This window comes from Gymnoscopelus microlampas, assembly GCF_963454915.1.
Source record: "Gymnoscopelus microlampas genome assembly, chromosome: 7".
Taxonomy (NCBI): domain Eukaryota; kingdom Metazoa; phylum Chordata; class Actinopteri; order Myctophiformes; family Myctophidae; genus Gymnoscopelus; species Gymnoscopelus microlampas.
This window is the reverse complement of record NC_139944.1, coordinates 47833961-47850018: the sequence shown is the minus strand read 5'-3', so window position 1 is coordinate 47850018 and position 16058 is coordinate 47833961. Positions and strand designations below refer to the sequence as shown.

General features: G+C 39.4%; 1 protein-coding gene across 1 annotated transcript; it reads left to right on the top strand.

Annotated features, from left to right (window-relative positions):
• Positions 1-2097: 2097 nt before the first annotated feature.
• On the top strand, positions 2098-8868 carry LOC311049023 (uncharacterized protein). Its single transcript, XM_084062447.1, has 9 exons — positions 2098-2194; positions 3024-3173; positions 3312-3386; positions 3757-4431; positions 4765-4866; positions 5335-5400; positions 5538-5630; positions 6015-6140; positions 6305-8868. Exons 2-9 carry the CDS (start codon positions 3111-3113, stop codon positions 8102-8104), a joined length of 3000 nt encoding a protein of 999 aa, XP_083918573.1. The 5' UTR covers positions 2098-2194; positions 3024-3110; the 3' UTR covers positions 8105-8868.
• The last annotated feature ends 7190 nt before the right edge of the window (positions 8869-16058 follow it).

Below are 16058 nucleotides of genomic sequence, written 5' to 3'. Positions count from 1 at the left end.
ATCGTGTTACTTTGCTATATCATATATATGTTCTATATAAATTTGCCACAGGTAGATACTCTGTTTCACAGTAGTGGTGTAAAGTAACAAAGTACATATACTCAAGTACTGTACTTACACTTTTGAGGAATTTTACTTTACTGGAGTATTTCTAATTTCCAATACTTTTACAGCTACTCCAATACCTCTCAGAGGAAAATATTGTACTTTTACTCCACTACAATTATTTCTAAACTTCAGTTACTAGTTAATTTGCAGATATAAATTATTACGTTATAAAACATACATTAACCACTTTAGCTAGTTTATACCTAGGCTATTTGAAAATGGGCGATCTACAAGCTCACAATGCTGTTGTGAGCTTGTAGATCTGCTATTTCCAAAATATTTTTTATACATTTGAGTACTTGTGAATACAGTAAAGGTCAAAAATAAACATTCTGATAGCCTCCATTTATGTTTTTTCAGAGGAGAAATGTTCTGTGGTTCTGCTGTTTGTGTGAACACTATAGAAATGTGCCAGTTCTTTTATTTGCCCCATAAAGTATAGACATGTTTAGATCATAATCTAATCCTAATTTAATCATAATCCAAGGATAACATTTATGTATATATTGCAGGATGCAGAGAGTCTGGAAGTATCCAGAGACCCACCGACTGATGTCTCTACATCTTCAAGACAAGTACAGCGGATGTGTTCAGCATCAGTCCCTGTACTCTTTTCCCCTAGGAAAGTTAAGGTTAGGTTATAGAAGGTTGGACGAGTAAGGGTTGGGCAATTAAAGGGTATAGTGACCTAGGAGATTATACTAAATTAAAACGTCAATACAATTCAATCAAAGGGTAAGTAATATGAATGGTATGTTTGAATTGGTTATGTACTACTAAAATAAACATGGACTCTTCTCTCCACTCTCTCTCTCTCATCCTCCGATCGACATTTCAGCATGCTGTGAGTCAAATAGGTGACACACACAAACAGAGTAATGACCCTCCTTTGTCAAGCCAAAGACGGAGGATGACTGCAGGACCACAACCTGTTCCCTTTTCCCCTGGGAAAATTAAGGTCAGGTTAGAATAAGGGGATCAAGTGTAAGACTTAATATAGTAAAATGTAACATTGTAACCTTTCAGTAAGTGCAATTAAAGTACTTTTAAAGCCATCAGTGGGGTAAATTTAAGATGTTGAATATTTTAATTTACTATTAAAATAAACATAGACTCTTCTCTATCCACCATGTCTTTCTCTGGTCCTCCAATCTCCATTTCAGCATGCTGTGAGTCTAATAGGTCCGTCAAGCCAAAGACAGAGGACGACTCCAGGACCACAACATGTTCCCTTTTCCCCTGGGAAACTTAAGGTCAGGTTAGAATAGGTTAGAATAAGGGGATCAAGTGTAAGACTTAATATAGTAAAATGTGACATTGTAACTTTTCAGTAAGTGCAATTAATTTACTTTAAAAGTAATCACTGGCGTAAATTTAAGATGTTGAAAATGTGTATTTACTGTTAAAATAAACATACTCTTCTCTATCTACCATTTGTTTCTTTGGTCCTCCGATCTACATTTCAGCATGCTGTTAGTCTAATAGGTGACACACACAAACAGAGTGATGACCCAGTCTCAAGTCAAGGGCAGAAGATGTCTCCAGCACCACTACCTGTTCTCTTTTCCCCGGTGAAAGTTAAGGTCAGCTTAGAGCAAGGGGATCAAAATGGAAGTGACATGAATTCATAATAAATGGAACTGGAAGATTACATTAAGTTAACATATTACAATTCGGTTATCCTGTGGTAAGGTTTAGCATAAAGAGATCTGAAGGTAAGTCACTTGAACATGTTTAATCTGTTTTATACATGTCTAACTCACTGCTATAGTATAATGAACATGGATTCTCCCTCTCTTTTCTCTCTCGCTCTTGCTCTCTCTCTCTCTCTCTCTCTCTCTCTCTCTCTCTCTCTCTCTCTCTCTCTCTCTCTCTCTCTCTCTCTCTCTCTCTCTCTCTCTCTCTCTCTCTCTCTCTCTCTCTCTCTCTCTCTCTCTCTCTCTCTCTCTCTCTCTCTACATTGTAGCGTGCTGATAGACAGCTCAGTGACACACCCAAACTGACTGTTGTCCCTGCCTCATCAAGTACAGAAGAGAAGGTGCCTGCAGGATCAGTCCCCGTGGTCTTTTCCCCTGGGACAGTAAAGGTTAGATTGGAAAAAGTATAACTAGGAGATTACAGTAAGTCAATACAATCTAATGCAATGTGAAATAATGCTTTAGATGACAGAAGTGCTAAATTAGTTATAGATTAATATTTGCTTTATTTCTAGTGCTTCAAATAAATATACTTTATACTACAGTACCTGCCATGCCTCAGCTAAAATCATAATGGTGATGGAAATGTAAGATACTAAGAACCTGTCATGACCCTTTATCAGTATTTAGAGTGCATTTGGTGATGGCTTATTAATCGTGTGTGCATTGACTGCATTGGCTTCATGCACAACAGTTGTCATCACACCCAGCTCAGTGTTAGTTAGTTTGAAGTATGCCAGGTGTGCTTTAGTAGAATGGGTGATGGGGACAGCAGTCACAAGCAGTGTAAGGGTAGAGGGTTCCAAAGGTAATGAACTTGGCAAGTTTCAATCAGTTGTTATTGTAGGAGCCAAATTTGTACTGGATTGGATTAGTGATTGATGGAGGCACCTCATTGGCACCTTGGTGGTGGGAGTGTCGCTGTGGGTGGCCTCAGTGTCTATACATAATGGCACTCATCTGGCCACCTTTATGGCTGGTTTGACCATCGAGGTAGGGTGAGCTGAGAGAGCTATACTTTGTTGACCGCATTTTGTATTATTGGGAGTTATTGCTCGCTGTTATCTTTTTTCTTTGCACATACATCAGTTTATTGGAAAATGCTATCAGCCGCAATAGTTATGATCTTAACTCTTTCTTTAGTACTATTATAATGCTTTCCTTCTCTCCCACCCTCTCCTTTTTCTTCCCCTTCTATGTCTCTTGTCCACGTTGCAGAGGGGTTTGTGTGTGTTAGGTGCAAGACGCAGAAAGTCTGATGTCTCTGCCTCGTCAAGTGAAGGACAGCAGGTGCAAGCAGGTAGCATGCCGGCAGTGTCCACTGCACCAAAGACACCAACTGCAGTGCAACTTACAGAGTCTGCACAGGTATGCATGTACTGTTAATGATGTGTGGAAGCTCAAAGGAGCTGACCCCTCTTCAATTTTAAATTAAATTACCCTGTAATTAATATTGAATTTAAAGGGAAGACTTATCTAAAAATAAGTCTTTTTCTTACATTACAGATCAATGTGGACAGATCGCAGGACATGGCAATACATGTGACAGTAACTTCCCTCTCACAGAGGAAAAGATGTTTTGTAAGTGTTACAGAGGCAAATGAAATATGTGCCACACATATTTCACTACTTATGGTCATGAAACCATAGGCTGACTGTTTGTGTTCCTGTTATGATTAAATACATGGCAGTCTAGTAAAACAGTTGCATCTAAATACATTAACAATGGGTGTTACACTTATTACCAACCTATTATTAGCTACCACTGTGTAGCTTACATCAGAAGATTTTACGTTTTATGCAGCCTGCCATTTTTTTTAACCACACTGTAGTTTTTAATCAGAACTTGAAAGAATTTCACAATCTGTCAAGGGTTTCATGCCCATTACATGATGTATTTTCATTTCGAGATGTACACCTTTTGATTGTGGTATATTTACTTTTGTTTAAGGTCAGGGTGAAGTATCCTACATGTTTAAAAACAAGACTCCTTACTGGGCCATTTGAAAAAGTGGCAGATATCCTGGTTCGGGGCCAGTACCACAGACTCCCACCAGCTCTAATGAAGATCCCTGATCTGAAAAAAAGGATGATTGCTGAAGTGCTGAAGGAAGTAAAGGCAGAAGTAAAAAGACTAGTCAGTCTCAGATTTAGGTCCATCTTGCGCCAAACCAGCCTGAATGACTTGAAACACTTCCAATGGACAAACGTTGTGTCAGAGTGGAGAGACCATGCACCAACCTTTCTGAAATTCCTGGAGGTAGCAAGCAAAGTGACTTTCAATGGACTAACATCTTCAGACACCCCAAACAGAACAATCAAGAAGTGTGCTATGGCCATGGCTGGAGCGACCCTTATCCGTGCACGCGTACAAACCATGAATGCACCACAATATATCAATTCATTGATCCTGCGTGAGGCAGGGGCTACCAAACGATGCTTCAAAAGACTCTCCAGATTGGGAATGTGCGTTTCTCACAACAGCACACTAAAAACCCTCAAACTTATGGGTGAAGTATTTGATAGCTCAGTACTTCAGTGGAAAGAAGATATAATTCATCTTCACAGAGGAGAAGGTCAGGAAATAGAAGGGATACTCGGTGTGCCATGTCCTACTGTTGAAGAGGTTTGTACATTGTATACCTAAAATAATAAAGATCCCCCATAATTTGTTTTAAGACTTAGAGATAATGTTATTTTTTACCACAAAGTATTAAAATACATTGAAATGTCTTTACCACAAAATATTACATGTAATACCGCACTACATATTTCCCCTCCCCCCTGATAAAGTATTTGCTCAATGTGTGTGTGTGTGTGTGTGTGTGTGTGTGTGTGTGTGTGTGTGTGTGTGTGTGTGTGTGTGTGTGTGTGTGTGTGTGTGTGTGTGTGTGTGTGTGTGTGTGTGTGTGTGTGTGTGTGTCGCTCTCGCTCTCGCTCTCTCTCTCTCGCTCTTAAGGAACAGCCTGCAACTGGCCTAACGCAAGACATCCACAAACTTGGCCTATCATCTCTGGAGACTTTGGTGGGGATAGACAGGGAATCTGATGGAGAGTACCAGGTATTAATTTCACTCTATTTGGTTTAACATTAAAACCTGTACATAATACAAATACTCTATGAAGGCTCAATTGGTTACATTAGGTCAATGCCAACCACAGGCCTTATGATGTGGGGGCGCTGGAATAAAAAAAATAGGGAAGAATAATTACAAAGAGTCAGTGGTTTTAATTTAGAACATATACTGTGGGGGCTCCTCACTGGCAGGTTAGTCAGTAGGATACATTACATTACAGTCATTTAGCAGACGCTTTTATCCAAAGCGACTTACAATAAGTGCATTCAACATGGGTAGGGAAGGAAACTACTAATCACCAGAAGTCTTAAGTGCATTCTCTTCTAAAACAAGCAACTATCAGGTATATACCTATACAACAGTATGTGTAGTGTGAACAGGTTTTACAGCAGTAACTACAAACAAAATGTACATAAACACTTTCAATTTCTTATCTGTTGTCTTGCTCTAAAGGACCATGCTGCTACAAGTCGAACTGAAGAATCAATGTTGGGGCTACACAGTGACTCAGAAGGGAAGGTAATTACCTAACACACATTTTTTTTCCCCACAATGATCAATACCCTTAAATGGCTTAGATGCCACGCTACATTTACGTCTTAATTCTATGTATGTATGTGTGTACACACTCACACTTTTTTTTACTTGCTCTAAAGGTACAGCTTGCCACTGGCCTAACGCAAGACCTCCACAAACTATGTCTTGAGTCTTTGGTGGGGATAGACAGTGAATCCGATGGAGAGTACCAGGTATTAATTCCACTCAATTTTATTAACATTAAAACCTGTTCACACTACACATACTAGATGAAGGGTAAATTGATTATATTAGGTCAATGCTAACCACAGGCTTTATGGCCTCACTGGTAGGTGAGTAATTAGGATAGAACAGGTGTGTGTTTGTGTGTGTTCAATTGGCATAACGACTAAATTGAGAAAAAGGTTAATGCATAAATAGATAGATAAATAAAAACATCTACTGTTTTATAGAAGACTAGGGATATGGGTTACATTTCACACAGGAGCCACATTAACAGTGTCATGATTGGCTGAAATAGTTCTTTGGATAAAACTGATCTAAATGTATAGGATTTGTGATAATAACTACTTATTAATCTCATGATAAACAAATAGACTGACGAGGATGAGGACACGGAATCCAGAAATGACAAGGATACTGATGACGAGGATGCTGACATTGATCCTCTCACTGGAGTGGACTATCATACGCCAGGATCTTCAACAGCTGATGATGGACAGGTGAATCCTTTAAATGTAATGTCCATGCAGTATGTACTGCATTTATTTTTTACACAATAAAACAGTTACACTGGAATACTGTAGAAATAAATCTGTTCATTGTGCAAATTTATAACACTTAAATGGCTAAATGTGTCTAAACTTTGGCCTCATTTGTTCCCCAGGGTATCCCACATTTGGCTCCATTCCAAGTGACGGTAGACAACCTAGACCGTGCTGTTACACCTCACTCAGTGTCAATGAAGCATCATAGACTTGACTACCATTGGTTACTGATGGTTGCAAACCAAGAGAGGGTCAGTGCTGCACATCTGCCACAAGATGTCAGATCATCTGTCCTCAATGTACCACTCTCTGAACTTGTCCCCAACCAGGAAGACCGTAATTGCCTTAAAATTGAGTTTCAGGAACTGATTGGTAGAGTTATTGTCTCCAAATTCACATCATTAGAGAACTTCAGAGAAAATGTCCAGTGGCACCTACCTCATCAATATTCACACGAAATGGCCTTAAAATCTCAGATAACACCGCTGGGTTTACTGGATGTGGACGAAAAGAAATCGAGTGACATGATCCAAGCTATGCGTCACATCAATGACCGGTATGTCCCATATGTGCCTGTTGACGATGGGAAGACGACATTGAAGCCAGCTGTGAAGATCATTGTCACAGGAGACCTGTTGACAAAGCAGAACTCTGACCGTGCTGTGAGAGATCTTCAGAATAGCAACACAGAGCATGAGAGACAGATTGGCATTGTTCCTTCTGTGGCTGACTTTCACGCCAGCATGAACTTCAATGATGTTATCTATAAAGAGTTCTATAATGTCTCCTCCAGTTCAGAGATTGGTACATTGTTTCACTTGAAGAACCTAACTGACAGGAGAGATGTAAGTGGAACAGCGCTGGGAGACCATTATAGAGCGAATGATGCATTCATCAAGGATGTGACAGATGCCCTCATCATCACAGCTACTCTCGAATACTTTGGCATGGACAGTGTGCATGATGGACCCAAACAAAACTCCCCACCAAATTTCAGTTCTTCATTAGAGAAACAGCAATGGTTTGACACTCAACTTGGTAATATAGTGGACAGGTATGTTATGAATGACTGCACACATACACTTTTCCCAGTAACAACTCCAAGAAGTGAAAGCCAACCTGAAGCACAAGAACACAAATGCCACTTGGCTGAATGCATCTATCCACCATTCCAAAACTTAACGGAGCTCAAGAACCACGAAGAAGAGGTACATGGTTTCCGTCTTTCCCATCACACTCCACAAGCAACCGCATCTTTTATAACTGATGGGGTTTTTAATTACCACACTGCTTTCCTGAAAATGGCCATGCTGGAGAGGGACTTCCAGGATTCAGTGATGGAGGGGGATGGAGACCGAACCTGCCGCCTGTGGAAGTTTAAAATGCTTCATTTTAAGCAAGCAGGTCGACATCGATACACTCTGGAGGCACTCAAACTCCAACTAGATCTACATGCTTTGCTGAGTCCAAGTGATGCCCACAGGCTCAGATGGAATAGAACTGTGAATGTCACTGGAGGTGCCGGTAACAACATATCTCTGGACATGAATTGTGAGCACTACATTCTCTACACGAAAGAGTGCATTTCACAAGTTGGCGCAAACATCAACTTTGACATTGCCCAGTTCATGAGCCAAAGTCTGGGAGAGACAAAGACAATTCTGGACAACTTTGACAAAGACTGTAAAGTTCCACGTGAGTCAGGGAGACACACAGCTGCCAACCGAGACGATGACATCGATGCGATGGTCAGTGTGCTTCACAAAATCCAGGTGTTCAGGCAGAAGCCGGGCAGGATGTACCCCCACTTTAAGGAGCAAAGTGCAAATCCTTTGAACAGACTAAAGTCCCCAGGACTATGGAAATGGATCAGTGAACAAATTCTGAAGATGGACAAGAAGATCGAGGCAAACAAATAGTCTCCCACTACGTCTGTAACTCTCTTGTTCCTCTGATTTTCCAATCTTTCTCTCTTTCCCTCACTACCTAATCCATCTGCCTAACCCCCACAGCTGATGCTGTGTTTTTTAATTTTCTTTAATGTGCCTATCTATATTTTTTCAAATGCAGATAACTAGTGTTCGGGCGGCCCTCACACCACCTACGTTGAACCGCAGATCCGACTGATATGCCCATATATGGAGATCTCTCTATATGGTCCCTTTTATGCCCATATATGGAGGCACTGGTTTATTTACGCCTTATACTGTACCATGACGACACATTAAGGTTAGACCAGTGATTCTCAAACTTTTTAGACCCCTGTAAATGACTTTCATCCACGGTACCCCTGAATGACATGGCTTATTTTTAGCGGCGCTAAAGGTATAGAGCGGATCCTGCTCTATACCTGACTTTGTCCGTGTTCACCGTCAACGTTCTGATTGGTCAGACCCGTCAACAAAGTGATTGGTCAAGCTTCACGTGACACATGGCTATAAACACATTATAAACACATATCGATGACAAAATGTATCAAGACACAGCGGCTATTTTTCGCCAAGAGATTGGCACACCAAGTACAGTGCTAGTTTTAGTAAAGTGTTTAAGTGGGTCTATCACTGAAAGTGATATTGATAAATTCAAAATATTTTCACAGCATTCTACGGCACCCCTGGACTTGTGTCACGGCTCCCACTTTGAGAACCACTGGGTTAAGACGACAAACTCCATATTTGGGCGTAGCTGCATTGGGAACTCTGAAATCTCTCTGAATTTTTCACTATAACTTTTCCCCTTACTAGAAATGTGGAGTCAAAAGCACATTTTCTCTTTGAAATGTAGTGGAGTGAAGGTTTTCAAATACACAAAGTATAGATAAAAAATGTGAAGTGCTCAAGTAAATCTACTGTTACTGTCCACCACTACCTGTTTTTAATAAAAGAGAACCTATTGGAACTACTTGTTCATGTATAATCATTTCATGCATATTAATATTCCAAAAAGCTTTCACCTGTTACAGCATGGCATATCCAGATATCCCTACACTAAGTGTGTTAAACAGGCCTAAAGTGTTATCATTCCTGAGGACATGTATCTATTAACTATATTGAAGTTTAATTTTTACAGTATTAAACAATATCAAGTGAACAAACTTCTACAAGTATCTTGTGAAATCCATTGTCTCAATCCCATTTTAAAGGAATGTATTTGGTGATAAAGGGCACATCAGCACTTCCACAAATGTGCTGTGAGATGGCTATAGTGAAATGGGCTTATTAGGCTTACACTTCAGTTATGATGTAGAATATTCATGTTTATCAAAAGGCTTTGAAGGAAAGACAATATATTGAGACTAATATTCCTTTTTGGGGTTAATAATTTAGCACTTTTAGAAGTCAAATTAGATAGTCAAATGTTGTGTTATGGGCTGTCAACAAATATTTTCAAATGGGGTACACAGCAAAATGACTATCAATTTGGGGATCGGATCCTCTTCCTGAAAACATTTGAGAACCATTGATCGATTCTAACCGCATTTTCCACATTAAATTCACAAAGTGATTTAGTAAAAACATTTAAGTGAAATTGTACGAGTGTTACAAAATAATGGGTTTCCCTTCCCACCATATACAAGGCATGCCGACTGACATGCCATATTGCTGGGGTGAATGGTGTTTAGAAAAGTCTCTTTCAGGGCAAAAATGCTTGTACAAATGTCAGTCACCCATGCAATAAATGTGCAGACTTGAATGAGTGTATTTGAAGGGACATAGAAACAGTGACATTGAAACATTTTGTTCACAGTGTATCACATGGTCCTGAAAACATTTGAGAACCATTGATCGATTCTAACAGCATTTTCCACATTAAATTCACAAAGTGATATAGTAAAAACATTTATTAATCAAGTGAAATTGTACGAGTGTTACAAAATAATGGGTTTCCCTTCACACCATATACAAGACATGCCGTATTGCTGGGGTGAATGGTGTTTAGAAAAGTCTCTTTCAGGGCAAAAATGCTTTTACAAATGTCAGTCACCCATGCAATAAATGTGCAGACTTAATGAGTGTATTTGAAGTGACATAGAAACATTTTGTTCACAGTGTATCACATGGTCAATTATGACAGTGGTTCCCCAAATTGTTTTGGGGGGTCCCCAGATTATTAGTTTAACCCATTAAGACCGGGAAAGAATCTGTGTAATTTTTAGATGTCTTTGGGCTATTCAAAAATAGCAGATATACAAGCTCATAGGGTGCCGCGCTATGAGCTTGCAGATCTGCTATTTTGTTTTTATCTTGAAAATGTGTGCAAATCTTGAATACATATTTTATACAGATTTTATCAACAAAAACAGAACCCTGATGGTTTCCCTGACACAGAGCTAATATTTATACTGACCATTGCACAATGGACCAGGAAATCTTGATGAACGCTCAACTGAGCTTGGAACTCAGAAATTGGCCTTCAAATGTGTGCCTGCTGATTGACAAGCACACAAACAAAAGGCCAGTGTGTATAGCTTAATGGAAAGGCATGGAACCAAATACCTCACTAGTATAATAAGCTATGGCAATGGGATACACACAAACTTTACTTTGAGAAGAAGTCAAAGCGACACATCCTCCAGCCTTTTGAAGTACTGTAAGCCACAAACTGAAGATTTTTTAAAGCAAACAATTTTTAACTCAAATCTTTTCTTCTGGGGATTCTACAAATGTCTTCTAAATCCTAACAGTTTTTTGCTCTAATATCAGTGGTTCTCAAACTTTTTTCATGTCAAGGACCCCCAAAATGATATGAATTTGGCCGCGGACCCCCATCTCAAAATATTTCACTAAACTATATGTAATTCCTTTTTTTTTTTTTTTTTTTTTTTTTTTTTTGACTGAACCTTTTTATTACCTAGGCTCATACTGAAAGTAGAAATCACACATGTCTGAACCGCTTTACAAAACCTCTTATGTACACTCAATGCTGTGAGTTAGAAACCACAGAAATAAAATAAAACCAAACATTTTAGATAAATAATATAAGTGAAAACAACAATACAAGGCCCTGAATATTATTATTACTTTTTCCCATGGGCTCATTTGTACAAAACTTTATATACATAGTTATAGCTTCCTGTCTGGGTTTCAGGAAGACCTCTGGAGCTTTACTCTCAGCAGAGACACAGGACAGATTTCTGATATTATATATATATAAAAAAGTCAAAGGAAAACAGATTCCCTATAGGACATGTCAGTGGAATCGAGTCACAAGGCAAACCGGCCCACAAAGACTCTGTTATCTCCCACTCCAAGGAGCAAACACTTTTTCCCTACAACACCTTCTCAAGAAAATCTATATTTTTGGTTTCTGACCGCACTAGCTTATGGTGTTTTATTCAGACAATCTAGATTAAAGTGAGAATTTTGAAGATTTTGGAAGCACAATGTAGACACAAGCTTTGGATACCATTCATGTGAATGAACTATATGTAGTTCCTACAAGTCCAAGTGTATGTCAGGGTGGAGGGTCCACTGTTCAAATATGATTATTTGGGGTGGTCATGAACCTACCTCATAGATCTATAGGTCTTGAAAGATGTCACCAAGAACCTTTAAAATGGCTTGAGCCTGCTGTATGGTGCTTACTGAAACATTGGTAAAGATGTCCTGTAATGTGAACAGACAATCACTTCTCTCAATGACCTCTTGGATCAAATTAGCAGGTGTGTCATCTGTTAGGTTCACAGTGGCAGTGCTGTACACGGTCAACCCACCGCAAAACCCTTGTAGTATCAAGTCATCTCCGATATCCTCTAACTTTGCACTCAATAATCGCATTTGCCTCTCACTAACAGTTCTTTGTCTGCTATCTAGCTTCTCTCCTGCAAACCTTTCAATCTGGCTGGGTTGTCCATCACACGTGGGATTGCATTCACATGAGGAAGCACAGAAGCCACAGCACGAATGACTAGGGGAAATGACATTGATTTTCTCTCCATCAAAGAGATGCATCAATTTTGCCCGACGGCAGGTTTCGTTATCCGACAAATAATCACGCATCTGGTCAGACACACCCACTAACTGACGACCGTGGTACAAAATTAATGAGTGAGCATTTGATCCATCCCTGCCAGCTCTACCCAAGGCCTGCATGTAAGCCTCTGTGTCCCTTGGTGGCCCATAGTTTACCACCATATTAAGTCCTGTAAAATCCACACCCATACCCAAGGCAGAAGTGGCGAGAATCACTCTTAGAGTTGATGAGGGGACTTTCAAGGAGTTACAAATGTCTGCCTTTACATCCTCTGCCGTCTCTGAGTGGAACATGTCAACCAGTCTATTGCCTGAAATGTCGTCTGCACCCTCTGGGTGACGGAACTTACTCCCAAGTGTCTGTTTGAACACATCTTCATAGAGCAGAGAGCAGTCAGAAATGCTGTTGCAATATATTAAGACCTTCTCTGTGCTGGTCCCCTTCAGCTCCAGTTCTTTGCACAGCCATGCGAATGTCTTGACTGGATCTGAATCCACCTTCTTCGATGCCAAGCGGATATTGGCTCGATCTGGAGACTGGACAATCTCTACGCAGTTAATCAGTCCTATGTGTTTGATGATGTCCTGTCTGGTCTCCTTTGATGCTGTAGAATCAGAATCAGAATCAGGTTTATTGTCACATCACAGGTTTACAAGGTAAAAAGGTGGGTGAAATTCGTTTTTGTACATCACTCCCATTGCAACGTTAAATTCCGTAGAAAGAAGAGTGGGGAGAGAGAAAAAGCCACAAGAGGGGTAGGGGGCAAGTGGGAAGGAGATCAACATGAGAACAATAGAAGGCAAAACAAGTTATCTACATATTTACAAAGTACCTGTAGCAGTCACTGCAAGTACTGGCACAGACTTTGGAATGATGGAGCGAAGTTCCCCAACCAGGCCACACCACTTTCGGAATGGAGCAGAGCGTTTTCCTCCCTCACCCCTGTTTGAAAAGAGAAATATTAAGCCTTGATTTGATTTATTTAACACAAAATGTAAAAACAATACAAAAAATCACACCCAGTGTGAAGTGGGCGGTGTGTGGTCATCACAACATGACTCACTTAAAAAAAAGTATAAATTACTTTTTTTTAAGTCCATACTGCTATTCACATTTCAGCTAAAGCAATTTTTGGATTCTTCTTTACGTTTCCCACGAAGCTTCGTCTCTTCCATTGTTGGATTATATAGGCCACTGTATTTTTAGAAATCTTAAATTCAGCTGAAATTTCTCTGGAACCTTGACCAGATCTGTGCTTTGTCATAATTCTGTGTTTAAGCTCTTGTGATATACACTTGGGTCTCACAAGGCCAGTTCTAGGAAGACTTGCCATTGTCTTTGTTTCGGTTTTTACTTTCCTCATTTTAACCATAGTGATTTTGCGATTCTTTTTCACTGATCTCATGAAATACACAACATCTCAGTTAAATATACTACTCTCACATCAAAATGGTTTTAGATTAGCCAATCAGGATGTGAAATTGGAGCACTATGTCACTGTTGTGACACCCAAGTAGGTGGTGTGTGGTCATCACGACATGACTCACTTTAAAAAAAGGATAATTCCTTTTTTTAAAGTCCTTACTGCTATTCATAGGGCTGCACATGTGTCATGTGTTTCGCTAGCCAATCACAGTCCTGAATTTGCAAAGTCAGCCAATCACATTACAGTTAGTGGTGATGACACTAGCTGTAATGTGATTGGCTGATATGAAAAAAGTATCGATTTGCATTAACAATGGAAGGGTTAGGGGGTACATAAATCTTTTGGTCGGTGTCCAAAACCCACTTATAGGGGGCGGCTACACCGCCCCAAAAACAGTACACAAAATATAAAAAGGAAAAGTACCAGGAAGAGGCAAGACGCCCAAAGGGCTTATATGAGGCCTCTACCTATGTATAACAACATTAATAGAACATGATTTGAAAACAAAATATGAATATATAGAATTTACAAATTACATGATTGCTGTGTATTAAAAAACACTACAACGTAATTGAAATACCTGATTATAAATGTCAAGATTACTGCTAATAATTAGCCAATATAATTGACATGACTGATTATAAAGGGTGTCAAATCCATAGTGCAACCCAGCAAATAGGGAATAGACAAAAATAGACCATCCAAAAAAAGAATGTGACATTCTGTGATCTGGTCAATCAGAACATCCTAGTATTTGTTCTTATATAAATTAAGTTAGGAAAGCTGTATATCAGTCATCTAATTTTCATGTGAAGTATGACACTAAAACACATGCTACGGTTTTATCTGAAATATTAATAACAGAAATAACAAAAATAATAAGAGAAAAATATGATACTAAATAATTTGCAACATTGTATTTTTCAAAAATCTCATCATTTTACTTACCATTGGATCACTGTGTGTACTTCGTCTACAGCAATTCCAACCAACCGCTGCTGGAATATTGGGGTTTGAAGCATTTTTCTCCATCTTTTATTTCCAACGAGAGTCTCAGGCGATCCAAAAACAAAGGGATATTTACCCCGTTCAATTTGGTAGTCCACTTCTGGGCTTTCTCCAGCACATGCTGCTGATATCCCTATACTATCAAGGAACCGTATCTGGTCCTCGATAATAGACATAAGCGGACAAACAACTAAAAGAATTGGCTCTTCAGGCCACTTAGAAAAGCCGTAAACATTCGCCAGAATCCTGCATGCCGTAGGCCAAGTTTGGAACACCAAACTTTTACCAAAACCTGTCGGTAAACACGCTAGAACGTCCCGGTCAAGAAGTAAATTCTTGAGACAAAGCCGTTGTAGTGGCTTAAACGAGGCAATCTTGTGCACTTTACAAAGTTCTTCAATTGTTTTGTTGAAATTTTCCTCAAAATCCATTTCCATTTTAAGAGCGAGTTACGATAATACGACTATTTTGTTTTGTTTCTCTGGGGGAGGTAAACAAACCTGCACAGGGTGACGCAACTTCCGTTCTCCCCAGTACTTCCGCCAAAAATCAACAGCTTCCGGTAGACAACCAACAGCGCAGGTCTTGCCCAGGGTGGTCCAGAGGAATCCTTTATGAAAGTAAGATGGTCTCCTGTCTGCTCAGACTCTAAATAATTAATTAACATTATCTGTGTTTCACTAGAGTGGCCAAATATGCTCTTGTGTTTATTATCTGTTGTCTAGCAACACTCGTTTTTATATTTCATTTCATGGAATTGGTTTATTTCATGGTTAAAAACGATTAGCTTATGCTAAGCTATCTGCTGTTATATAAGAGCCCACTAACATGAAACATGCTGTTTCTGAACAGGAGATGACCAAAGACTGTCTGTACCTTACTAAGAGCTGTGGTTGTGTGTCCCAAATTGTGCTTACAGGTATGTCCTCTGAGTAATATTGTTTATGAGGTTTTGTTATTATTATTTTGTACAGTATGCAGTGGCATAATTATTTGAGAGGCCTAGCTGCAATTCTGCATTGATTCCAGCAGGGCGGCAGTAAAGTTCATGTCTGTCCACTCTGACATTTGCAATATATAAAAAATGGAGCTTTAGAGGAAAGAGGTTATTCTGCTATTTTGTAATGGATTGTTGTGATATTGAATTCATGTATTTTATAAGGAAATGTTTTTATTTTATTATTTGTATTTTTGTCAGACTTTGTGTCAAACTAATTCCACTATACGATCACCATGTATTAATAACTCAGTCCAGAGGAATCCTTTATGAAAGAGATGACCAAAGACTGTCTGTACCTTACTAAGAGCTGTGGTTGTGTGTCCCAAATTGTGCTTACAGGAATAAAACCACACTCTATTGCTCCAACATCCGGATTCATGTGTCTTTGATGAGATAGCAGGCAGGACAGGATAGAAGAGGTCACATTGGTGCCGTGACTCGAAACTCTTCTGTTGAGCTGTGGATG